The sequence below is a fragment of the Lontra canadensis genome, unplaced genomic scaffold, assembly GCF_010015895.1.
Source record: "Lontra canadensis isolate GAN:19392208 unplaced genomic scaffold, GSC_riverotter_1.0 scaffold70, whole genome shotgun sequence".
Classification (NCBI taxonomy): Eukaryota; Metazoa; Chordata; class Mammalia; order Carnivora; family Mustelidae; genus Lontra; species Lontra canadensis.
This window is the reverse complement of record NW_022631064.1, coordinates 281200-306301: the sequence shown is the minus strand read 5'-3', so window position 1 is coordinate 306301 and position 25102 is coordinate 281200. Positions and strand designations below refer to the sequence as shown.

The window sequence follows — 25102 nt, the reverse complement described above, 5'->3', positions numbered from 1 at the left end:
CTAAAACATAGTAGGTACTCCCTAAATAAATGAATTATACTCCATTTAACTTCATTTAAACCAATAATACTGAAAGTTGTGGTTTGTGGATTTTGAAATTAGAAAATTTGCGATCGGTGTGGAAATATACAAACAGTTAACAATATGAGGAAATGACTAACCAACCTTTGTTCGAAGCATAAAATTCATTTTTAAGGATGATAGAAAAAATCTGATGGTACTTAAGTAATTTATAGCCCAGAATAAGATTTTCATGGAGTCTCAGGAAGTGTGGTATTAGGGTTAAAGGTAATAGCTGTCCTAAAAGATGGGGGGCGGTGCAGTTGGGAGAAATGACTGGGCCTCTTAGCATTGGTGTTCTCGTCTTGAAACGTTGCTGCAGAGTATTTTATTGAGTCTAGGGTTTTTAAGCCATGTTGCATCTTCAGAGTTTCTGGCTCGTTAGAACTGAGTCGGGGACCAGGAAATCCCGTGTTTACCAAGCTATCCAAGGTCATTTTAACATAGTCTGTCAACCACACTAGCATTTTAGATGGTTCCCCAAACTGCACTGGAATTCACATTTTGAGGATGTCCTTTTAGAACCCTCATTCCCTTTGGCTTAGCTTTCACACATTTCTGCTCCAGGTGGCATCTGGGCACTCGGTTTTGAGCAGGTCCATGAGTGAAGGAATGTGTATTAAACAAACATACCTGTAACCAGTTACGGTTTTTAATTCAAGAAGAGGGAGATCGAGAATCAGAGTATGCTCTTTTTCTCACATCTGTTTGCCTCGATGTGATTTTCCAGGGCTTTCCTTCAGCAAACACATATAGACCCCCTTTCACTGGCCAGGTCTGTGCCAGGTGTGTGGGATACGAAGGAGACTGAAACACTCCTTCCTCTCTGGGCGCTTCCGGCCCAGTGCGGGAGACTGACACGGCCACCAGCAATTTTACTGCAACATCTTTGAGGCTTTAGAATAACTCCTGCTGCAGCATGAACTGAGGATTTTATTTAGCTCTTAGCATAAGGAAGGCTAAATCGAACAGGATGGAGGTATAACTCATGCAGATGACTTGCCATTGATTTAAAAAAAAAAACCCACCTCCACAGTTAATTTTTATAATAAGAGCTACTGTTTATTGAACAACTAGTGTGTGCCCAATTCATTTCAATGAATCTTTACAGTAACCCTTTGAATTGAGATGTTAACCCCACATATAATGGGATTCCAGACGAAAAAGCAGAGTTAGCTAGGAAAGTAAAACAACGGTGCAAAACCCAACAGTCACAACTGTCGGGCTCTAGGGAAAGGAGCTGGAACTTCCCCTGGATTTGTCTGTCCCCAGAGCTTCAGCCTTTTCCACTGCAGCATGCGCTTTCCCTGACACTGTCATTAGTCGTAACAACAAATCATGCAAATTGGTTTACTTTTTTAAAGGATGGATCTATTTACGAAAAGCCAGCTGAGTATTTTTAGTAATGCAGGTCAATTATTCTACCTTTCTGCTGTTACAGGTGCTAGTGTGCCTCTTTGCTTATTTATAATTTAAAACGCTTTTTACTTTGGATCTCTCAGTTTCGCTGAGAATTGGTGACAATAGAAATGAAACTCCAATTGTAGACTCTTAAGATTTTTGCTATCATTTAAAAGTACAGGAAAGCTTTTAGGGAATCACTATTATTTGAAAGCACACTGATGCATTTTAATTGTTTTGAGTTTTTTTTAAAATGAGCCCAGACACTTAAATTGAATTTATGGTATCTTAGGAGAATTAGAGCAACTGCCAGACTCCTTGTCTATATCCAGAATTTCTGTCCTGGAGGACCCTTCTTCTAGACAAGAGTTACAGTCACTTCCATATGGTGCTAGACATATTTTGTAGCATTGAACCAGAGGATCGTTTAGAGGAGGCATGTTTTATTCAGTTAAGCCTAGGAGACATGTTGAAAGATACACTTCATATTATTTCCTGGAGGTTGATTATGATGTGAGTAAATCTGAGATCTGAGCAGCACCAGTGGGTTTAGGTTGGACATCTGCTTCCAGCCTTACCTGATTTGCCCACAAGAACATTGGAATTTGAATTTTAAGCATATCAATGTGGTTGACATGGGGAGGTCTTTGGCTTTCTTCCCATTAAAATTGAAAATGCAATAGATACATTTGATTGACAGTTCAGAGGCTATTTTGATAAGGAGGCCTCTCCAGCCATCTTTGCCTTGGTGCCCGTGTGGGATGCTGAGCTGGTTAACGTCTCCAGCCTTTGCGGAAAGGGCTCTCGTGCATATGACCTCAACCTGGAGAGAGGACTTAGAGATCAGGTTGACTGCAGACATTTGCTTCCTGAGTGGGTCAGTTGGCTATCAAATAATTTGAAATCAAAACCAGGGTCAGGAAATGTGACCCCCGGTATATTTCTCTCTGACCCCTGGTAGGAGTTGTTCATTCTTAACGTCTGCACCGTTAACCCCAGAAGCCGAAGTGACAGAGATGGGGGCCGCCATGACCAACACCCAGAGACTCCAGGGGCAAAGTGGGTCTGAATACACAGCGTCACACAGACTGGGTGGAAAGGGGGAGAGAGCTGTTCCAGAAGGGAGGATTGAGAGGAGCAAGAGACTTTGGAAGAAGCAATAAGAAATATACTTAGTTATGTCGATGGTTATACTGGGTTATGGCTCTACAAGAGAGTAGAAACGTAGGCCTTCTCAATAGGCTGCACATATACTGAGCTCTTGTGTTTTTTTGGTTTATTTCTAAGCAGATTTTGAACGTTTTCACTTCCTCCTGCGTATCCTTTTTGGAAAAACATTAGGCAAATAAGTGTTCCTAGGAGCAAAGGAGCTAATTTAAGAAGTGTAAGTAACAGGGATAGGCACAAAATACTATTTTCTAGTTACAATAACCCTCCCTCTGGGAGGTCAGTATCAGTATTAATAAGTATTGATATTAATATTTTTCCTATTTGTTCACCTCTGATACTTGCTCCGGGAGACAGAGGGGAGAATGAAAGGGCCAGGATTCTGTCTTTGAAAACACAGAGATGGGGACGGAGATGAGTAGAGTAAATGGAAATGATGAAGGGTGTGAATGGGATGCCCATCAGATCTCGAGTGTCTGAGCTGGTCGGCCCCAGGGCACTGAGGGCTGGAAGTTGTGCTAAAGTACAAGAACCCCTTAGACGGATCGACGGTCTTTGCCTTCAGTGGGCTCACAGGCTGGTGGTAACTGAGAGTTTATATATATTCATGAGAGATCGTTTCCTAGGAAGATAATAAGGGGAGGTGGGATTTTTGTTGGTGTTGTTACCAGTAGACCTGGTAGCCATGTGTTAGCAGCCACCATACTGAATAGATATTTTCCCACATGATTTCGTGTGGTTCTCTCATGGCATGAGATAGCTGTTAGCTACATTTTACAAATGAGGCAATTGAAGTGTAGAGAGACGAAGTCACTTGGCTGAATTTACACAGCAAGTAAGTGGAAATGGCCTGAGATCAAGACATTCTAATTCCAGAGCTCGCATTCTTCCCCCTGCAAGCTGTATTGCTTCCCTCTCTACAGTTTATATGGAGATACACTGTTCTTCTGTGGAACATACATTGGGACTTTACTTTTCACTTTATTTTATTATTATTTTTTAAGTAAGCTCCACACTCAGCATGGGGCTTGAACTCCAACCCTGAGGTAGAGAGCGCATGCTCTACTGACTGAGCCAGCCAGGCACCCCCATACCTTAGAACTCTAAAACCAGTAAGAGAAAGACAACCAATAGAAAAATGGACACAACGGGGGCACCTGGGTGGCACAGTGGGTTGAGTGTCAGACTCATTTCAACTCAGGTTGAGATCTCAGGGTCATGGGATAGAGCCCTGTGTCAGGATATGTGCTCAGCGCAGAGTCTGCATTTCTTTCTTCCTCTCCCTCTGCTCCTCCTCTTGGCACGTGTGCTGTCTCTCTCTCTCTCTCTCTCTCTCTCTCAAATAAATAAATATTTAAAAAAGAGAAAAAAATGGACACAGTAGAAAATCTAAAAGTCAATAAACATTTGAAAAGATTTTCAATCTCATCGATAAACAGTGAAATGAAAATTCAAACCATAATAAACACTGTTTCGCACTTGCCAGAACAGTTAAAATTCATAGCCTGGCAACTCCAAATGTTGGTGAGAAAGTGGAGTAGCTAGAACTTTTATTTTCACTGTTAGTGAGAATATAAGCTGCACAACCACTTGTGAAAGTACTCAGTAACACAGTACACGGTGAGTTCTCATCCAATATAGCACTCATTATTTTTCTTCCTTCTTTCCTTCCTCCCTCCCTCACTGCCTCTTTCTTTCATGATTTTATTTATCCATTCGAGAGAGAGAGCAAACGAGTGGGTTGGGGGGGCAGAGCAAGAGGGAGAAGCAGACTCCCCACTGAGCGGGGAGCCCAATGCGGGGTTTGATCCCAGGATTCTGAGATCATGACCTGAGCTGAAGTCAACAGTCGGACACTTAACCGAGACACCCAGGCACCCCCAAACCAGTATTTTAAGTACATTTAAATAATGTAATTTCTGCTAGACTAGAGGGCAAAGGAGCTGATCAAAATAATCCTGAGGGTAAAAAAATAGAGCGGAAAAGAAATATCTGAAGCTCTTGGTCTTAAAGGGGTGATAGTAGCTGTAGTTTTATTGTGTATAGTAGTTGAAAAGTGTGGTATCACTTTAATAAATTCGTGAAATAAAAATGTCATGTGCCGATGTATGAGAATAACTTTGGTTATCTATGACCCGAATCTTAAGTGTTATATGAGTATCCTCATTTTCTCCCATTCTGTTAACAGTACTGGTGCCCAGACCCCAATCTTGGTTTAGTGTCTGTTAAAATTATCAGCTGCTGACAGAGGCAGATCATTATGATAAAGGTTTTTTGTTTGTTTATTTGTTTTTAATGGGACCTATGGAATTCAAATCTTTTTTTTTAATTCTTTTTTTTTTTTTTTAAGATTTTATTTATTTATTTGACAGGGAGAGAGCACAAGTAGGCAGAGAGGCAGGTAGAGAGAGAGAGAGGGAAGCAGGCTCCCCGCTGAGCAGAGAGCCAGATGCGGGGCTCAATACCAGGACCCTGAGATCATGACCTGAGCCGAAGGCAGTTGCTCAACCCACTGAGCCACCCAGGCGCCCCTCAAATCTGCTTTTAATGAGCTATCCCAAAATGAAGGGCTGTGCACTCAACTCCCCAAATCTACAGCCGCTCCAGGATAAACTTCTCTGATGAGTGTTGAAATACCTGCGTGGTGATGTACTTACCTTTCCTCCCACGTTCTTTTTTAATAATCTAACATTTTATTAGGAACACTGGAGGCCAGTGGGGAAAGGCTGCTACATCAGTTATCAGTGTTCACCAAGAACTGTTAAGGTCATTTCCGCCGTAGAGTTTGCACGCTGATCTATGCTGTGTGTCTTGCAGGGCAGGACAGGAGAGTTGGACTTGCAGCTGAAACATGGGAAGGAAGGACCCGAGGAGGTGCAGTACAAAAAAGGCACCGCATGGCTCTGGTAAGGGGATGGCTTTCTGCTGCTCATCGTTCCTCATGGGAAACAACCGATGCGGGGCGGGGTGGCGGGGGGCACTTTTAAAAGCTTGTGCGGGGGATTTTAACTTACATACACGCCGGAAGCTGACGAGACTAAAGATCTGCTAGGTGGATTTTCTAGCTCTAACAAGTAGAGCTTTATTTATAGGTTTTAATTATTTTTAAAATGGTTTTCTAAAGCAGCATGAAAATGGGTTGCTTTTCCCTTTATTTTTATTCCCTGTAACTGATTATCTCATATGCTTTCAGAGGAAAAATTCTGTTTTCCCACTCAATTCATTGCCTTCCTAACATCTCCCATGTCATCAAGGAATACTCTTCCACTCCCACGCTGCCCCCACTTTCCCCAAGACATTTTCATTATTAGGAGCAACTTTAAGGTGTCAGGGTTTTAATTTCTTTGGCAGACATCCCCAAGTGAATTCCCACTATATTAGCTAGAAATGTGTAAGTGCTGGCACGTTAAAAGCAATTTAAATTGTTACATGGGTTAGGAAGAATACCTTGTCAGATTAATGTGGCAGCAACCTAAATCTAGGTAAAGTGCCTAGAATCTAAATTGCTTTACCTGCAGCGGCCAGGTTTCTTGAATCTAAAAACCTATTCAAAGCTTACTGAAGTTTAGGTTTTGGTTGATAATTGGCATTTGTAGAAAAGCAGAAACTGTATGTGCATGTGTGTCTGTTTAAGCAATTCTATTCTAAGTTACATTTTCTAGATGAACTTTCAAAATGGCAACACAGTTTAAAACATTAGGACATCGAATTCAAGATTAGAGGTTAAGAATTTGGATTTCGCTTCCTCTTTGTGATTCTCTTTTACATATAGTTTGAGGTTCATCTTCTAAAATGATCATTTGGTGGGGGTCGTGTATTGGTCGTGTATCTCCAAAATACATAGAGAGAGATGGAATGAAGAAAGTGACAGAAAGATGGGCGTCCAGGATAACTCCGAGATTTTGACTGTGAATAACTAAAAGTATGAAATTCCCATTCACTAAGATGGGGAAGACAGTAGAAAAGCAGGTCTCTGTGGGGTAGGAATCAGATTTGGGTCTTGCTAGTTAGACCTCCATTTTGGAGATATCAGGTAGGTCATTGCCCATGTGAGTCTAGAGTTTGGGGATGAGATCAGGGCTAAAAATATAAATTTGGGTATTATCAACATATCAGCTGCATTTAAAACCATGATGCTGGATGAGATTGTCTAAGGCATAAGTAAAGATAGAGAAACGGTCAGAGGACAGAGCTCCAGCACGGTTCAACATTTAGATATGGGGCAGATGAAGGTAAAGTAGTGGGTCAGTGATGTGGGAAGAAAACCAAGAGAGTATGGAATCTGAAACCAAGGAAAGAAAGTGTTTCAAGAAAGGAGAAACCGGTTGTGTCCAGGGTTGCTGTGAGGCAGCAAAAGGTAGAGACTGAGAACTGGGAAAGACTTGGTCTCTTGAAAGTCTTTGGCGGCCATTATAGGAGCTGTTTTAGTGGAGCTGTGGGGACAAAAGCCAGATTATAGAAGGGTCTAGAAAGAGTGGAAGGAGATGAACTATCTTAAATAAATTCTAATGTATGAGAAGCAGCAATCTGGGGCAGTCACTGAAGAGTGTTTTCTTCCTTGAAGATGGTAGGTATTATAGTATGTTCACCTGCTAAGGAGAGTTATACAAGTAGAGAACAGTTGGTGCAGCAGACAGAGCAGACAGTAAGAGGTGGGCACCAGCCCATAAGTAGAAGGTTTGGCCTAGCATAGAACTATAGGCAGGTCATCATTTGTAAAAATTCCCCATTGACCAGTAAAAAAACCCCACACTGAATGCAGCATACTCCATTCAGGAAGACTGAGATAGGACAAAATATTTTAATTTTATTTTATTTTATAAAAATATTTGTTTATTTGAGAGAGAAATAGAGATACGTAGAGGGAAAAGGAGAAGCAGACTCCCTGCTGAGCAATGACCCGGACATGGGGCTTGATCCCAGGAACCTGAGATCATGACCTGAGCTGAAGCCAGCCACTTAACTGACTGAATTACCCAGGTGCTCCCTGGGACAATATATTTTAGAGAAATTTATTGTCAAATAGCTTTATAGAATGCAGGTTTATAGTCTGTAGGAACAGTGTTTGCAGCTGTTTGAAAAACTTGGCTGTGAAGATCAACTCATTCTCAGACTGCAGATAGCTAAGATTTTTAAAATATTTCCAGTGAAAATAATGCAGCTATAACATTTGCAAAATTTTATATTTGTAAAAAGTTTGAACTTAAGAAACTTAAGGTGTATAGTGAAAATACTTACAATTGCTTCTTCAAAATGTAAATACGGCAGTCCATGGTTGTTCTTGATCTCAAGGCTTTTATGGTGAAAAGAGATTTTGTCTTGTGATATTTGAATTGAGTACACTACCTTCCAATCCACATGTGTAGTTATTTTTTTTCGGCTCCAGAGTGATTTTAGAACCATTTTAATTTTATTTTCTGTAGTGATGATTCCATTAGCTACAATTTGGACATAGTAAATTGCTATTTTAGTGAGCTCTTCTGCCAAAAACGAGAGAATATCTTAGTTTAGACTTAGTTTAGACTGCTATACCATAGACTAGATGGATGGCTTAAATAACAGAAATTTCTCATGGGTCTGGAGGCTGGAAAATGCAGATTGAGGTACTGGGAGATTTGTGCTGGGGAGGGCCTGCTTCCTGGTTTGCGAGTGGCTGCCTTCTCCCTGTATCTTCGCAGGAGAGAGAGAAACCATTGTGTTTCTTCTTAACAAGGGCGCTCATCCCCTCATGAGCTCCCTACCCTCACGACCTCCTCAAGGTCTCACTTCCAAACACTCTACATGGGGTGTGGAGATTTTAACATACAAATTTGGGGGGATCACAAACTTTCAGCCCATAGCAGACTAAAACATAAGGGACACCTGTATAGCCACCGCTCAGTTTAAGAGGTGACACCATGGTGACGCTGCCTACATGTCGCTCCTTGGTTACAGTCACCTTCTTTCCTGCCTCCAGTAAGGGACCTAAGAAACAGGCTGGGGGAAAGTCCTTGAAGGAAAGCCTCCATTGCAGTTTTTTCACCTTACACTGAAGTTCCAGATATGTCGTTTTAGGATTTGGAGTTATTGCCAGAGGTAAGCAAAAAGATTGGGTTCTTACTCCAACATAAACTCCTGCACCTATTTTCAATCTTTATTGCAGGGTCCGAGACATGTTGACGGAGGAGATCACCAAGGCAGCGGTCAAGTAAGATTCGTTTATTTTCTTATCAAAAATTTTGTTTAAACATTTTTTTTTCCCCCCCTGGCAGGTGCATACCATTTCTCCCTTTAGGGTATGTCCTAACTTTAAGGATTTTAAAGGATTTTTTTCTTTTCTTTTTTTTTTTTATAAATCAGTTGTTATCCTTTCTTGTGTTAATTCTTAAGTTCATGTCTTTTTTATGAGAATACGGAGGAATCAGTACAAACATGACTTTGACATCAAGAGTCCCTGAGGTCGTGCCCTTGTTGTACACCTAACAGAGTGCCCCGTGCTTTGACTTAGATTTAAAGGATTCTCACTTGGTTTGGGGTGGGGGTGGGGGCTACTGAGGGAAGGAGAAATTCTTGCTAATGTGAATTATGTGAGTTCTGCAAATAGGTTATTAAATCTCAACTGTGAGCCAGGAAATAAATCAGAGTACTACTTCCTTTCATTCCTTTTGTGTTACTGGGTCCAGGGTATCTAAAAATTGAATTTTTAAATACCTAAAACGAGCATGAAGACCCATGAAAATGGCAGTTTCAATCATAACCTTACGGTTGTTTTAACAAAAATAACAAGTATTACCACCTTGAGGCTTTTTATTTATCTTAAGCCAACTCTCAACAGAAAATTACACCCTAATGAACTTGCTGGAACAATCTCTTCAGGTTCCTTTGCTAACAAGCTGAGTAATTGTTTCTGGCAGTAAGTTACATGTCAGTTACCGCCGCTTCTCCCTTCCACTGTCACCTTTAGCTGCTGCCCTTTCTGTAGGACTTCCTTTATTCTTATCCACCAAATGATGTGGATTGACCTTTGACCTGGAGGATTTCATGTGTCCGCATTATCTAGACATATTTAATTGTGGTGTAGTTTGTCCCTATCGTGTCCCAGAGCCTTCCGTGGCTAAATAGGTTTTCCTCTAGGGTAAAAACAAAAACAAAGAACATGATCTACCTGAGAGTTCGCTTTCTACGAGTAATTTCTTAGGCAGGCATGTAATGGTGAAGTCTGATCGCAGTACATGATCACTCTTCGGCCTCATGTCTTCTGAATAAAGGGAGATAGAAGTGGTAATCCTCCCTTGCACTCAGTTCTGTGGGAGGCACTGGGAAATATCTGTTGACATATCTGTTGACAAAGTGAAAACTAAAGTACAGAGGGGCTTTGCTAGGGACTCATTTGTGTCGCTTATCCAGTTTGGTGAATTGCGGACACAGTGGGGGAGCCCTCAGCTGCATATGGAAGGGAGGGGGTGCTGGGTCGGGGGCTGTCTTTGACCTTTACCTTTAGTAGTTTGTTCCATTATGTAGCCTACTTACATCCTGTTAAAAAGAGTGCTCTGACATTTGCAGCAAAACCCGTAAATGCTGAAGAATCTAGCAGCTTTCTGTTAGACTATAATTTTGCCTCTCTAGTAGCTTTTGCATTTTCCATTCTAAAATTTTATTTCAACAAGATTTTAATCTTCAGATTTGCAAAGCATCGTTTCATGACTAATACCTAGGAAGAGTGTGTTCACATTCTCAGTGGTAGGGAATAAAAATAATTCATGTTCTCATGGTGCTAAACCTTTTCATCAAAAATTTCAAAGTATTTTATAGACCTTATCTTATTAAAGCAATGCTGGCAATAGTAGGTATGACAGCAAGCGAGGTTCGGAGGCTGAGAGATTAATGATAGTGCAGGAGGAAAAAAATTACTCTGCTACCCTCTCTTTACTTTTTCCCACTGGCTTCCTCCAACCAGGGGAGGACCAAACCACCACCTGCTGCCAGCTTAGCCTTCCCTTTCTTGGATCAAGGCTGCCACAGGCTGGTTTGGACCATTGTAAGACTCACTTTGTTCTGAGCTGTAAGTTAAATGCAGTCACAGGATTAGACTGATTTGCTCATTTAAGAGCAGTTTTAAAGCATCAAGGATAGGGCTAAGGGAGAATCAGAACACAGATAAACCCCAATGATTGATGTAAGTTTATTTTCATCGTTATTAACGAAATAGATCTGAACCCAAAGATGAAAATCCCCAAAGGACGGGATCACTTTACTAATATATAATGTAATACTTCGTCCCTAAGAAAGCATCCTTGTAGCTCATCCTTCCCTGTGCTTTTTAATTAGGTTAATGGCATCAGTTTGTTACAAAGGACAGTTTAATTAAAATGCTAGTGGTGTTGCCTAGATAAATACTGTACTGATGCTGACATGTTATTATGCAAATTAGTTACCACTGCCCGACCGGTAGGGGATAGTTATTTGATCCACAAGCTGATGAGTTTTTGCTGAACCCAGTTGTAGATTTTCACCTGGCCGGCTCCTCCGTGAATTTGTTTCACTAAATATGTATCGAGTGTCTCCCCTTCATAAGTCACGGTGCTGGGCATGCAGGGAAGGCCAAGTTGACCAAGAGCTGGTCACAGCACCTTTGTGAAGTGTGTAACTTGGCCTGAGCATTCACCGCATGGACTGTGATATACTTGGACATTAATCTTTGAATAGAAATATACTTTTTTTCTATTCAAAGATTAATGTCCAAATATGCATTTAGTCTTCAAGCAAAGGTCTAATCCCTAGTGGCTTTAAATACATTTTTTTTTCCATTTTACAAGAACAATGCATGTTGGGGATGTCAAGACCAGTGGAACTTCTGAAACAAAATCATTTCAGGGCTTTGTTTTGAAACGGAAGCTAAATGTTTTTCTGGAATTTAAGGGTTACAGAAGGACTTTTCATGTCATCTTGTCTCATATCCTTGGATTTTTTTTTTTTAAGTATTTATTTATTTATTTGGCACAGAGAAAGAGAGAGAGAGAGATGGAGGGAAAGAGCAAGCATAAGCAGAGGGAGTGGCAGGCAGGGGGAGAAGCAGGCTCCCCACTGAGCAGGGATCCAGATGTGGGACCCCATCCCAGGACCCTGGGATCATGACCTCAGCTACCCAGGCACCCCTAATATCCTTGTTTTAAATGATTTGACACCCAGTTTCTGGTGACCATCTGAGTTTTTCTATAGGGTAATAAAAACCAGGGATCGAATTGTGAGATCACTCAGAATTTGAAACTTTTTTTTTCTCTCTTTTTTTTTTTTTCCACTATAACTTTAGGGATCGATGGCTGTTTTGTAGCAGGACAGGCTTCAGGATATTCTCAGCTAAAGGAAAGAGATCATATTAGAAATAGAAGATTTAATTTTGGTTTTGTTAAGTGATGTTATGGCTTGGGCGCCTTGGAGTGCACAGACCTTGTCCTGTTTCCTGGTGTTTTTTTTTTTTATTTTTATTATTATCCATATCCCAGTGATCCTCACTGCAGAAGTCTAGCAAAACCTAGGTTGAAGGCATCTGCTTAACCTTCAGGTCTTCCTCCTAGTTTCTCTCCTCACCCCACCCCTCAATATAAACATCGTTGTGTTATCAAATTATGACAGGCCTTGCGGAGGAATGAATGAAGCAAGAGTGAACAAAATGAGCAAGTGCGCAAAGGAAGCCTTCACTGAGTGTAACCACCCCAAGGCGGAGAGGGAGAAGGCGGGAGGGATTTCATGGATAGGTAAATGGAGGAACTTGATCATGGCGAGTCCTGAATCCTGTTCTTACCCAATGGAAACAAAAATGCAAGAACGTGTATGTGCATATTCACCTTTGAATACCCCTAACTCACAGGTTCTGTCACGATTGTGGCCTGGGACTGGAGGTCCTCAGCTTGCATGGGGAGCAGAGCTGGAAGTCTCCTCACCCCACACATCTGTCCTGTTCTTGCACTGGGGTGAGCGGGAGTCATTCTAGCATGTACCCACAGGTTCATGTTCAGGTCTCAAATCCAGGTTTTGGGAAACAATCTCTGTAGTTATGGGAACCCCCAACCAGGACAGAGTGGAACGTCCGAGGGCTTGGGTGCTCGGACGGAGGTGGCCAGCCAAGAGCCTCTCATCAGTGTCCCACTGGAGATTTTTCTTCTATAGAATCACGTTGGAATAATGGAAAAATATTAAGTGTTCATTTTCAGGTGGTAAGTATAGTTGAAAAGTTTTCTTGATACTAAATCCAGAAGTCACATTAAAGATTTTGTTGCTGTTCATAGAAAAACCACTATTTGGATAACAGGAGAGGGCAACTCTCCATCCAGATAGTTTAAAAACAGGAATTTTATTTATTTTTTATTTATTTTTTTTGCATCTTATCTAGGGTTTCTAGGTTATATCACAAACTGCCTTTAAGGTTGCTGGCTTTGGCATCTCGAAGGAAAGAAGGGGAGGATAATGATAATAATTATAGTAACCAGCATGGCAGGGTGCTGTCCACACACCAGTGCCTGGGAAAAGCCAGAGGCCAGTTGCATTCTACTGTACTCATTCACACAACTGTCTCCACTCGCCTTTTCCACGCAAATCAATAAATTTACATTGGCCAAAGATGAAAAAGAAAGACACAACTTATGAAATGCCGCATCCAACGATGGAATAAAAACTTTAGAAAGAACGAACTTAGATATGTGAGCTTAGATTTGTAGTCCCCCCACCGCCCCCCCCCAAAAAAAAAAGCTGAATGAATGACCATACCCGTAGAGGAGAATAAGAAATCTGCACCAGTGTCAGAAGAAGGCAAAAACATCAGGGCACAAGTGGACGTGTGGGGCTACAGCTCTGTGAGGGAATGGAAGTGCGTTTTGACCTCATCTGCCTTCTGTGTAATAATAACACCTTCTCTTTTCCCTGTTAATGCCCCCAAATCCTCTCTTGGAATTTTCTTCTTTTTGAACAGGGAGAGCCCAGTGGTCAAGGGCAACGCGCTGTTAGCCTTAAGCAGCCTCGCTGTGGTCGTATCCAAACACGAAGCCAGCCTTTCCTCAGACTCGGAGGGGGTCCCGGAGGTGAGTTAAGGGTGATTTGAACCAGTTGGGCACCGTTTGAAAACTGAGAAGCCTCTTTAAGCCTGGCCCTGAATTTATGAGGTTAGAGCCCATGCCTGCGGCAGCACGGTTAGACTGCTCCATGGGTCTTTACACGGCGGGCGAGCTCGAGGGGCTCCTCAGACACTCTTCCTTGCTGCTTTTCTGTTTTGCTTTCTCCATCACAGTTAAGTGGTCATTTCCATTTGAAGGTACCAATTTTATGCAACAGGGGTTGTCTTTTTTTGATTACATCAGTGGTAACCAATCTTAGGAGGTTAACTAGGCTTACTGAAAGTGAACAATGCTGTCAAAAAATGATAAATAAGCAGTGTTTACTGACTGAAAAAAATTGTACTTTGCATTTTAATTGTAGATGTCAATGACAAAGTGCCTATTCATTTTTGCAAGGCATTTATTTCTTAATTAAACATGTGGCGAGCTGGCCAATGTTCATTTCCAATGTACTTTTTCAGATAATTCATATCTGTCAAAATAAAAAGGCATGGATTTATTTTTCTTTTAAGCCCCATTATCTAGTAGCTATCATTATCTGGAGACAATATAGCCAAGTGGTTAAAAAACATAGGCTTTGGAGTAGGAGAGTCCTGTATTTAAATCCCAGTACTTGCACTTGCTAACTCTGTGGTCTGTTTTTAGTAACTTTCCCTTGCAAAGCCTGTTCCCCCATCTGTAAAGTGGGGATAGAGGTACTCAACAGACATGATTGCTCTGAAGATCAAATGAATGAATATTTGTAGAGCTTGACGGCTGGTGGATACTAAGTGCTCAGTCATAGTAACCATCATATGACTTCTTGCTGCAAGAACCAGGCTTTTTTCAATGTCATTCAGCCTGTCTCTGTTCCCTCAGTATGTCTTCTGGGCCATCTGTACTCTTTTTTCATGGTGGAGTTTTTTGTTTGCAAGCAAAGGAACCAACTCTCATCTAAATTAAAAAAGCGGAAAAATAGGGCATCCGGAAGCCCATGGAATTGAAGGCAAAGCTTAAAACTGGGTTTGGGGAAGAGCATTAGGCACAGGAAGTGATAGGAGAACCATCACAGCGGACGGACCACTGCCCCTGGGATGGATCCGCTCTGGTCATGTACTGTGCTTGTGTCACTCAAGATTTAGGGTCCCATGGGTCTCGTGCCCACCCCTTGGGCAGGTCGGATGGGTAGCTTCATTGAGCATTTAACCAAGCTTCAAGTCCTGGAGGAGGGAATTCTCCAAAGGGTGCCATTACCAGTAAACCAGAGAACAGAGGCTGTGTGGCAAAAGCTACAAACATAGATAACCTGTGCGGAAGGGAAAGAGACCAGGCAATTATTGCATGAAGGATAAAAGTGTAGTTACCGTAAAAAAATTTAACTTTAAATGCAGAATCTTACTTTAATGCTGAGAAAGATGTTTTCTATCCTTGAAAGACGCATAGAGTACTTTAGCAGAGACAACATGCTAAGTAGAATCTACGACCTAAAAAGTTAAAAGTGCCTTTCCAGGATCCCTGATTTGGGGCAGTCGAGCAGATAATTTGCCCCACTGATAACCAGGGGTCTGGCTTTGAGTTTGAGTTCCAGGCAATCTTATTCTTTATTTCCCCACTCTTTGGTTCTGTGCTAAAACACATAGTACACAAAACATGGAGAAGCCACACCGCCTGGAGCTCTGCTTTTGTTCTTCATCGCCTTGTCTCTGGTTGTCAGTACAAATTCACTCCTTATTTGATGAACGTTGAGGCTTTCAAACTTTCTTCCAATCTGCATGTGACTGAGAGCCAAACAGCCTGGGAAGAAGGCCTTCCTTGAGTTGAACTATTAATTCCAAGGCTGCTTAACAGGGCATTGACCTTTGTGGTCTGCACCACCTGGGGGTGACCATGTGAGTTAATGGATGCTTTTGACATCCACGGTCATGAGTGATTTTTAAAACCAAGGTCTCTTTTTAATGAGTTGGGTTTTTGTTGGTGTTTTGGTTTTTTGCGTTCTCTTCCCTTTTCTTTTCCCAACTGAAGATCATTTGTGCTTTCATACCTAATTAGCTAGGCAAATGTTGTGATGATTCAGAATGATAAATCTGTGGTGGTAGTAAGCAGAAATGCTAAAGATGGTGATGAGAATTTTGTAGGCTGCTTTTTATTGCCTCCTTTGTGAAATGGCAAGTCAGAGAAATGAGGCATTTTGAGTTTCTTTCTCTGCACATCTCTCCTTTAACCCCCACGTCACCCTCACTAAACACAGGTGGGCTGTGGAGAGCTCTTGGACACAGTCTGTTTTCTAATCCCCGTCCTCTCACCTGTGCTTGTCTTATATAAAAGGTAAATCTTATTCCTGTTGGGGCACAAACCGAGGATGTGTATTTGTTAAATATCTATCTGCCTCCTAATATCCTGGCAGCTGAAGGTTACTTTTTTTTTTTTTTTAAGATTTTATTTATTTGACAGAGAGCACAAGTAGGCAGAGCAGCATGCAGAGGGAGAGGGAGAAGCAGGCTCTCCACTGAGCAGGGAGCCCAATGCGGGACGCCATCCCAGGACTCTGGGATCATGACCCAAGCCGAAGGCAGATGCTTAACTGACTGAGCCACCCAGGTGCCCTGAAGGTTACTTTTTGATAATAGCACTATACTCTTTAATACAGAAGGGGGTTGTGCCCTAGATCTAGAAATAATATTTAGGTTTTCTTTTCCTTTTTTTCTATTATCATTTTATGTTTTTCTTTTTTGGTTTTTTTTTTTTTTTAACTTATTTATTTGAGAAAGAGAGAGAAAGTGAGCAAGGGAAGGAGCAGAGGGGGAGGGGAGAAAATCCTCAAGCAGACTCTGCTGAGTGCTGAGCCTGATGATCTGGGGTAGATCCCAGGATCCTGAGATCATGACCTGAGCCAGAATCCAGAGTCTGGACACTTAACCGACTGAGCCACCCGGTCGCCCCTCACTTCATATTTTCCTTCCTCTGCAGGTTCAGCCCAATTTCCTTTCAATGAAGGAGTGGGTTTCCATGGTGTCTGATACGCTCCTGGTCATTGTGGATAGCCATTACCAACCCAGAGGCCAAGTTTTCTCCTCATTTTATTACGTAAGTCTGAGAAAGAAAATTTTAAAAATGATCAGAAAAGTGAAGGGTCGAGGCTACTCATATTAGTTGTCCATACGAAAGCCATACCATGGTGTGATCATTCTCAGTCTTAGCTTTACATTGGAATCACCCGAGGAACGTGTATGTATTTGAAATCTCTGTATAGATAGAAAAAAGAAGTACTGCCCTGCAGGCCTCTCCTCTGATTTAATTGCTTAGGGATGGACCCTGGGCGCCATCAGTGTTTTGAAAGGTCTCTAGATGAGTCCCCTGTGTAATCAGAGGCAAGAGCTATAGTTGTCGTGAAATAAATATTGGCTAAAGACCGGGAGCCCTGAGTTTCTAGTCCTGGTTTTTTAAAATTCTGGAATATGTGGCCATAGGCAGTTCACGTCAGTCTCTTTGGACCTTTGTGTCCTAACTTGGAAAATGAGGCAATTGAACAGTATTATCTATACTGATAGTAGCCCCAGCTCTGCCCCTTATTGGTTCTGTGACCGTTGGCCTGATACTTAACCCATCATTTTATTTTCCTTACCTGTACAATGAAGGTAAAAATTAATGCCTTGCCAACTTTATGAAAGATTTGCGAGGATCACCTCCTATAACTTTTGAAATACTCTAAACATACCAAGGAATATTGTTGCACCTGTCACTTAGTCCTTCTTTTTCTTCATGCTAATATCCTAAGATTTGAAACAAACTAAAAACACACCTCTTTTGTTTAGGTTTTATTTCCCCTTCATTGGCTGTAGTGCATGTTTTATTTCTGTATCTGCCCAGAATTATTTTGGTTCTGCCTTATCACTCTCCACTGCTTAAGGAATTACAGTGATCATGGGACAATCAGCTGAGTGGCAGAGGATTATAGTCGATTTGAATAAAAATATACCACAGATCATGAACTGTTGCTAAGATCACGAATTGTGCCCAAAACTCCATTCCCTTCTCTTCTCCCTACAGCGTTCTGCATGCCTCTGTCCTCCTGCTTTTGGGAGGACCTGTTACATATTCATCCGGGCCTTGGGGTCTGGAACTAGGATTTTTAACTATACTTGGGGACAAAGAAATGACTTGTAGATAATATAGAATTAAGTTGGAATTTGGATTTTCCTCAAAGAAATCTTTGCATTATGATCCTTTGCTTGCTGTCGGAAGTATTCTTACTCCTTTAATGACGGACAGAAATCTCGTTTATGTGGAGGTCTTTGCAATAGCTCTCTGGTTCAGATATTCACCAGGCCAGGATATTCTATGATATTTCTAATCATGCTGCTTAGTTCTTGCAAACCAATAAAAATAATCTCCCTAGTAGCCAGCTCAGGGTTGCCTCTTACCATTGTGATTTTTGCATTATTCTACTTCTTCAAAGCACTGATTCGAAAGCCACTTTCTTGACTTCCAGTGTTGGAGCAGCTGGGTCATTTTGAATAGTATTGTCATTACAATAATGCTATGTTAACTTAAAGAATACCTTAGCACATGTTTGATTTTTGTCCTTGAAGTACTGAAGCTTAGAGAGCAATGGGTACAGAATTAAACACACTTTTTAATGTGCTTTGATTGCAAGGGACAGAACGGCCTTTATGGCGTGTCTGAAAATTTGAAGTGGATAATAATGCGGAGTGATAAACGGGCTTTCTTCCCCACTTGAGACATATTTATAAATGTATATAATGTCTGTACATGGGATTCTTACAGAATTCTTGTAGAAGCCGTTCATACTCAGCTGCCCTGCCATTTTATTGGGGCTGTTATTCATTTCTTTTCCCATAATTACATATAGGAAGGAGCATATAGAGCTCTCCATTTCGTTTTGAATAGCTGGTTATTGCTTTGTAACCAAAGGCTTTTAGGATTTCAACTTCCTTTTTAATTAAAAGGAATTAACCCCCTGTAGGAAATAATCCATCTACTGGGAAGTGTTCCCACCAAAAATTTTGGGAGATCTGCCAATAGATCCCTGTGCTAAACTTACACTTCTTCCTTCGTACTAAACTTTAACCCCCCCACCCCCACCCCCACCCCGCCACCGCCACCTCCACCGCACACACGCTTCCTCTCTCTCCCGGAAAACTGGCTTTCTGGGCATTTATAAATATGGCTTGGTGGTTTCTCCAAGCTTGGGTAACTTCACTTCGATTTTTTGTTTCATTTTGTTTTGTTTTTTAGTAAACACATGTGGTCTTTCCAAACACTGACTTTTTTTCAGGCTTTATAGTGAGGGAATTCACACCCTTTCAAAGAAGACATTTATTTATTTTTTTTCCAAATGTAAAAGGATATTACTAATCAGCTGTTTAGGAGCAAATTGTTTCGGTAAGGGAGGGTGAAAAGGGAACCTACTACCTAGACAAACACAGATACAGATGATTTTAAATGATAATTTTGATTGGCGGGGGGGCGGTGTGGGGGGAGAGTGGCAGCTCTAAGAGCCTCGGATCTTGTGGTGCGGTGCCTCTGTGACACTCTGTGACAGGTGTGCTTCCTTCATGTTTTAAACAAAAGGCCAACCCCTGTTTTCTTCCTTTGGCATGTCCTAGAAATCCTATTCTGGTGAAAACACAGCTAGCGCGATCGCCCGCTCCGCTGCTGCCACGGCTTTGTCTCTCCTCGTGCCAGTTTTCATTATTTCTTGCAAAGAGAAGGTTGAGGAAATCCTGAACATGCTGACTGCCAGGTTACCTGGGAAACCGAGAGCTGATGAGTCTCAAGCCGTGCAGATCCACATGGGCCTGGCTTTGGGGATGTTTCTCTCTCGCTTGTGTGAGGAGAAACTCAGGTACAGTCGATGAAAATACTCCTCCTTTTCGTCTTTGTGATGAGGCAGGCGGCACCGCAGGCACATGCGCTCGCGAGCGTGTTGGTGGCGGCTCAACTTTTTGAAATGGGCGCATCGGTGCTTTTTTCTCCTCTGTGGGTGCATCCGTCTTCCCAGAATGCCATCCCGAAGATATTAGTGTGTTTGGGGGGGTCGCTTTTATAAAGGTGATAGCAACTTGAAAATCATTCCGTGCTTAGCTGAATGACCTGCATAGATCCGTGTAATAGATACGAGGAAAAGTGGCCTAAAAAGAAAAAAGTTGCTTTCCCCCCTGGTTTCCAAGGGTGAAAATAATTATTGATTATTGATGTCATTATAAAATGGGAGGAAAAGACTGGAGGATCCCTGCTGCCTGAGGGAGGTGAGAATCTCCCAGGCTAACTGAGAACTGCATGTACCCAGTTTTAAAGATTGTTTTATCCTGTGCCCTGGCTACATTTTTATAATCCTTAAAGAGTCTTAATCTGTGCATATTATACCGTGTGCTTTATTCCATTTGCTCGGTGTTGGACAGCTAGCTTTACCCTCAAATGGAGCTAACCGAGTAGCAAAGACCCAGGTGGAAAATTCCACGAGATGGGAAAGTTTTCTTGTGCCTGAATCTACTTTGGTTGTGTTGTCCGTCCCACTTATTCTTTATTTTGAAACAAGCCTTAGAATTTTATATATCCAGGTTGATTGCAGTGTGGTACAATGTGAATATTTGAATATCATGAATATTTAGGTGTGCACTGAATTGGAATTTTTCCCGCACCGGAAATAGGATAGCGGGGAGAGGCAGCCTGTTGTGACGTTCACTGTCCTTAAACTTCCCTGGTTGGCAGAAATGAACAGTCTGTCCGAAGCCAAGAGACAGTGTCGATGTGGGTAAACTGGATGGCATTATGCTATATTTAGATTTCAGTTTGAAACCAGTGGTTAAGTTTGCATTTATAATTTACATAGCTTTGTGCAGACACCATTATGTGAAACCTTTATGAGAACTGCTATTGATCTAGGGAAATACTGTCTTTCAGATGATCATTTTCAGCTCTTGGAAACATCTGTCGGATGATTGGGAAGATTGGCTTCATCTCTGTGATCATAAATGAAAGCGTTTCTAGAATGCTCATTTTGTTCTGTTGACCAGCATTTGTATTCATAGGCCTGGTTCTGGACATGAACACAAGGCTGCCCTTTGCATGTGAATTCACTGTTCCATATCTCGTGTGTGTGACAGAACGCAGCATGTTTTTTAAAGACTTAAAGCTTGAAAGTGATTTTTTTTTTCCCTTTGCCACTATTGCTACAAATGGCAATTTCTTCACCATCTGTGTTCATGCTCTTTCTTCAGTATCTTTCAAGCAACACGTTCTACAACTAAAAATGAGCCATGGCAGTTTAATTCCAGGCAACTCATCTCATCCTATCTTGGCTCTGGCTCCCCTCATCATTAGTTTAGGAGGAGATGCTGCTGGTTTTAGGGCTTGACAAGTTTACACTTGTGGTTAATTTAATCATGCTACCTGGCGAAACCCGAAGGATTCATGCCAGTTCCTAGATTACCTTCCACCCCTGTCTCTCTTACTTGACTTTGGACCTGCAGAAGAGCCTGGGGAAGGACACCAGGAAGCTCTTCCCAAGACTGAATGCCCTCAGAATTAGTGCAGATTTTCACTTTGCTCTAATGATCTGTTGGGACAGCATCCTTCCTTTTTTGGCCTGTGTGTGAGCACTGTAGTGACCAGTGTAATAATTCATGGTTCCCACCTTCCTAATTTCTCGGAACAGAGGAATCTGAAATATTTGCCTTTTGGTGCTGATGAGTATTTTACTAGATAATGACAGTGACACTAGATAATGACATTTTTGGAGGAAGTTTCCATTTTTCTAAAATTAAGGTCATCATTTGAAGGGCTGTTGACTCTGAATAGTCAGTGACAACCAGTAAGTGGCCCAGCATGACTCCCTCAGGGGTACAGGATTAGGACAGTATGTTGGGCTCAAGAATGAAAAAATCACCTTGTAGAAGAGAATTGTGACAATCCTTTTTTGTTTTTTTTGCCATGGCTTATGAAAAAGTCACCTGAATTTCAGTTCTGGTCTAGAATTTATTTAGAAAAGCATATTATTCCCAAGCTTGCTTCTGTCATAACTCCCAGAGGATACTAGTGGATCTCTTCAGCATTGGTTTAGGATAGTTAAGTATATCTTACTCGAGAGAACAACGATAATAGGACTTAGAGCTATTAAAACCGTGTGTGCGCACACACAGTGTGCACAGGTGCACACTCACTGCGGAATATAATCCCTCACCTCGGATAAAACCACTGATTCTTGATTTGGGAAGATATTATGTAAAGTGTCTGTGGCTGGTTGGCATCCTGGGGCTGCATTCCACTAAGAATGGTCCAAGGAAACAGTGTGACAGTTGATGTGTTAGGAGCCCCTTAACAGTCGAGTGTTGGTGACAGCCCACAACTCTGCCTGAAAACACAGCCACAGAACCACCTTTTAAGTTTTCTTTTGCTACAGAAGTCCTAGTTCTCACCAAGACCATTGCAAAACCACATCAATGACTCTGTAAAGGCAGAAAAATACATGGCTGGGTTTCCTCCCCCACCTTCTGAAAAAACAAGTGAAACAAAAAGGATGAGAACACCCTTCACAAGTGAGACATGAAATCAGAAGTAACAGTGTCTGCAAGAGAGAGATTTGGAATGATTATTCTTAATTCCAGCTTCACGGGTTGTTAAATATTCCGAAGAAAATCACATTAGCATTGTTAGAAATGTTTCTGGAATTCTGATTTTGGTTTTTATTTTTCAGTGGTTTAAAATCTGAATGGGGTGAGGAAACACAAAAGCAGCAGTTTTTGAGTTTATTGTTTTACAAGTGATTATACTGTTCAGGAAATCAATTATTAAATTCTCAGACTCTGTTTCTCTGCTCTGCAAAATAAGTATATGTGAATCATCAATATTATTGTTACTTTTATATTTTTTTAATGAAATGAGTGTTCAGTAAAATATTAAGAGGAAATCGTATATGGTATTTTGGGTATTTGAATGATTTTAAGTAACTGACTTTTTCCTCTTGGTCTTTGCCCAGTGATATATCTGGCCAACAGATGAACCTCCTTCTGATGAAGTCTCTGGATACCCTGGAAAATTGCTGCTTTGATCCTAGTCTTGAATATAAGTATGTTGGTTCCATTTCCTCTCTGATACATGGGGATTGACTCTTTCTCTGCCATAAACTTTTCCTTCAATCGTGAAATATTTGTAGGACTGGATCTTGAATTCCTTTGCAAAGACTTTTCACTAATAATCAGAACCTATAGTTAAAGGTACTTGTTCTAAAAACCATGTTTCAGCAATAGAGAGTTTGCTTCAATACAAAGTAACGAATGACATTTCATGGCTGTCATTAAGTTATTAATATCTTAGTTCTGTCTTCTACTTATCATATGAGGCATGTATCTGGAGACTTATATGCATGACTTAACCTTTTTAAATAGTTGAAACTGTTCTTTGAATTTGATTAGACGAAGAGAACCTTTGACCCATGATTTAGATTTCCCTTGTGAAATCCAATGACTAAAGAAGCAAAACAGAAACAAATATAGGTTACGTCCGGGGTTCCCAAACTCCTCGATATTAATCACTTCTCTCTGCCCCACTGCAGACCTCATGCTTTTTAAAAATTTTCCCTCTTAAACTAAATATCTTAAAACTTATTATTCCAGTTCAGAAAGGTAATCAAAACAAAAAAGAATAATTAGAAAAGAATACCTTGCATTCACTGGCTCAGTTGGTAGACATGTGACTCTTAATCCAGGGGTTCTGAGTTCGAACCCCACGTTCGGTGTAGATACTACTTAAAAATAATATTTTTTTAAAAAAGAAAAAAAATACCTCAAAAAACTGTTTAAACTTACTCATTTAGTTTTCTAAATGTTTTAATTGGTCTGTGCCTTATGTGGGAGAATATAGTATTATTAGGCTTCCTGAAATACTAAGGCAGTCGAGGACTTACACTGTATCTTTTTGGACTTCCAAGTGTTCTGGAACCTCCAGTTTAGATGTTTTGGTGTTCATTGTTACTAAAAATCTCAACACGTTGTAAGCACTAAGCTCCAGTTTATTAACTCATTTAGTTTGTGCTGTTTCGGGCACTGCTCAAATGTGACTGTTTACGTTCATGGCCTTTAAGGGAACTTACGACCTAAAGTTACATTCAAGTCATCTTAGCCTGCTACGTTCAGATGGAGAAAAGAGTCAATAGTAGAAGTAACTGCATATCTCAGGTATTTCATTATGAGTAGATGAAGTCAAATCTCCACTTGGTAGATGATAGTTAGAAGATCTTCTCTGAGATGCAAGCTAAGATGAGATAAGAATCATTGACATCCACCCAGTTTATCATGAAACACTTCAGAAATGAAATGAGATGTTTTAAGAGTGTGGTTTTGAATATGGGAAAAGAGAGTTCAGTGGCATGATTGAAGTCTCTTGAATGTAGAAAATGATGAATGGAAGGGATAGGGCCATTTAGCTGTTACCGGGTCTGATGAAGAGTTGCTATCTTGGAGCCCAATCCATGTGTTGGTGGTGTTGCCTTTTACAGCCAAGGAGTAAGATAAATTTCCCTTCCCCCTGCCCTGCCTTTCCCCAGAGGTATTCATCATAGCTATAAGGCATGGTATTACAAAGCCGGGAACACAGTTGTGGATCAACTTACTGCAGGCTTTCAGCCTTGTGACTTACATGTATTATCTCCACTGGTCTGTGGGAAGTTTGTTTGAATGAAGAAGAACCATAGAGATAATGGAATTGTCCATAGTGTGGGTATTTATGCATAAAAAACCTCCTATGTCTAAGGATTTTTTTTAAAGATTTTATTTATTTATTTGACAGAGAGCGATCACAAGTAGGCAGAGAGGCAGGCAGAGAGAGAGAAAAGAGGAAGCAGGCTCCCTGCCAAGCAGAGAGCCAGATGTGGGACTCGATCCCGGGACTCTGGGATCATGACCTGAGCCAAAGGCAGAGGCTTAACCCACTGAGCCACCCAGGTGTCCCCATTAACTTTTTATATCGAGAGGATTCTTACTTCTTCATTATTCTTCCTTGATTCTTACCTCCGTAATGATCAGCTGTGCTTAGGAGAGGAAAGGGTGAGCCCAGATCGGGACTAAGCCTGGAGAATTAAGTAGAATAGGGTCATCAGAAATTTCCTGTCCCTTTAGGAAAGTCTTGCCTGTCTCTCAGAACTCAGTTAAAAGCCCAGATCCTTCAAGAAACTCTCCAACTTCTCAAACTCCCGTTCTCTCTACAGTTAATGAAGTTTAGTATTTTGTCATTCCTAATGCTTTGTAGCTTGAAGCGCTTAGGTAACTGTCTCTGGTTTCAGTTCAACTAATACCACATGGCTGTGTACTGCGCTAGGCATTTTCACATCCGTTTCTCCTGTCATTCAGCCCCAATGACAATCTAAATATTGATACTAAAACAGGAACAGT

General features: G+C 41.2%; 1 protein-coding gene across 2 annotated transcripts in view; it reads left to right on the top strand.

Moving 5' to 3' along the window:
- FOCAD (focadhesin) overlaps positions 1–25102 on the top strand; it is a 297139-nt gene that overhangs the window by 220354 nt on the left and 51683 nt on the right. For both annotated transcript variants that reach the window (XM_032880503.1, XM_032880504.1), the window contains exons 23-28: positions 5446–5534; positions 8771–8815; positions 13574–13682; positions 16662–16778; positions 19322–19560; positions 22693–22782. In XM_032880503.1, coding sequence (XP_032736394.1) covers positions 5446–5534; positions 8771–8815; positions 13574–13682; positions 16662–16778; positions 19322–19560; positions 22693–22782 — 689 coding nt within the window. The remainder of the gene's footprint in view (positions 1–5445; positions 5535–8770; positions 8816–13573; positions 13683–16661; positions 16779–19321; positions 19561–22692; positions 22783–25102) is intronic.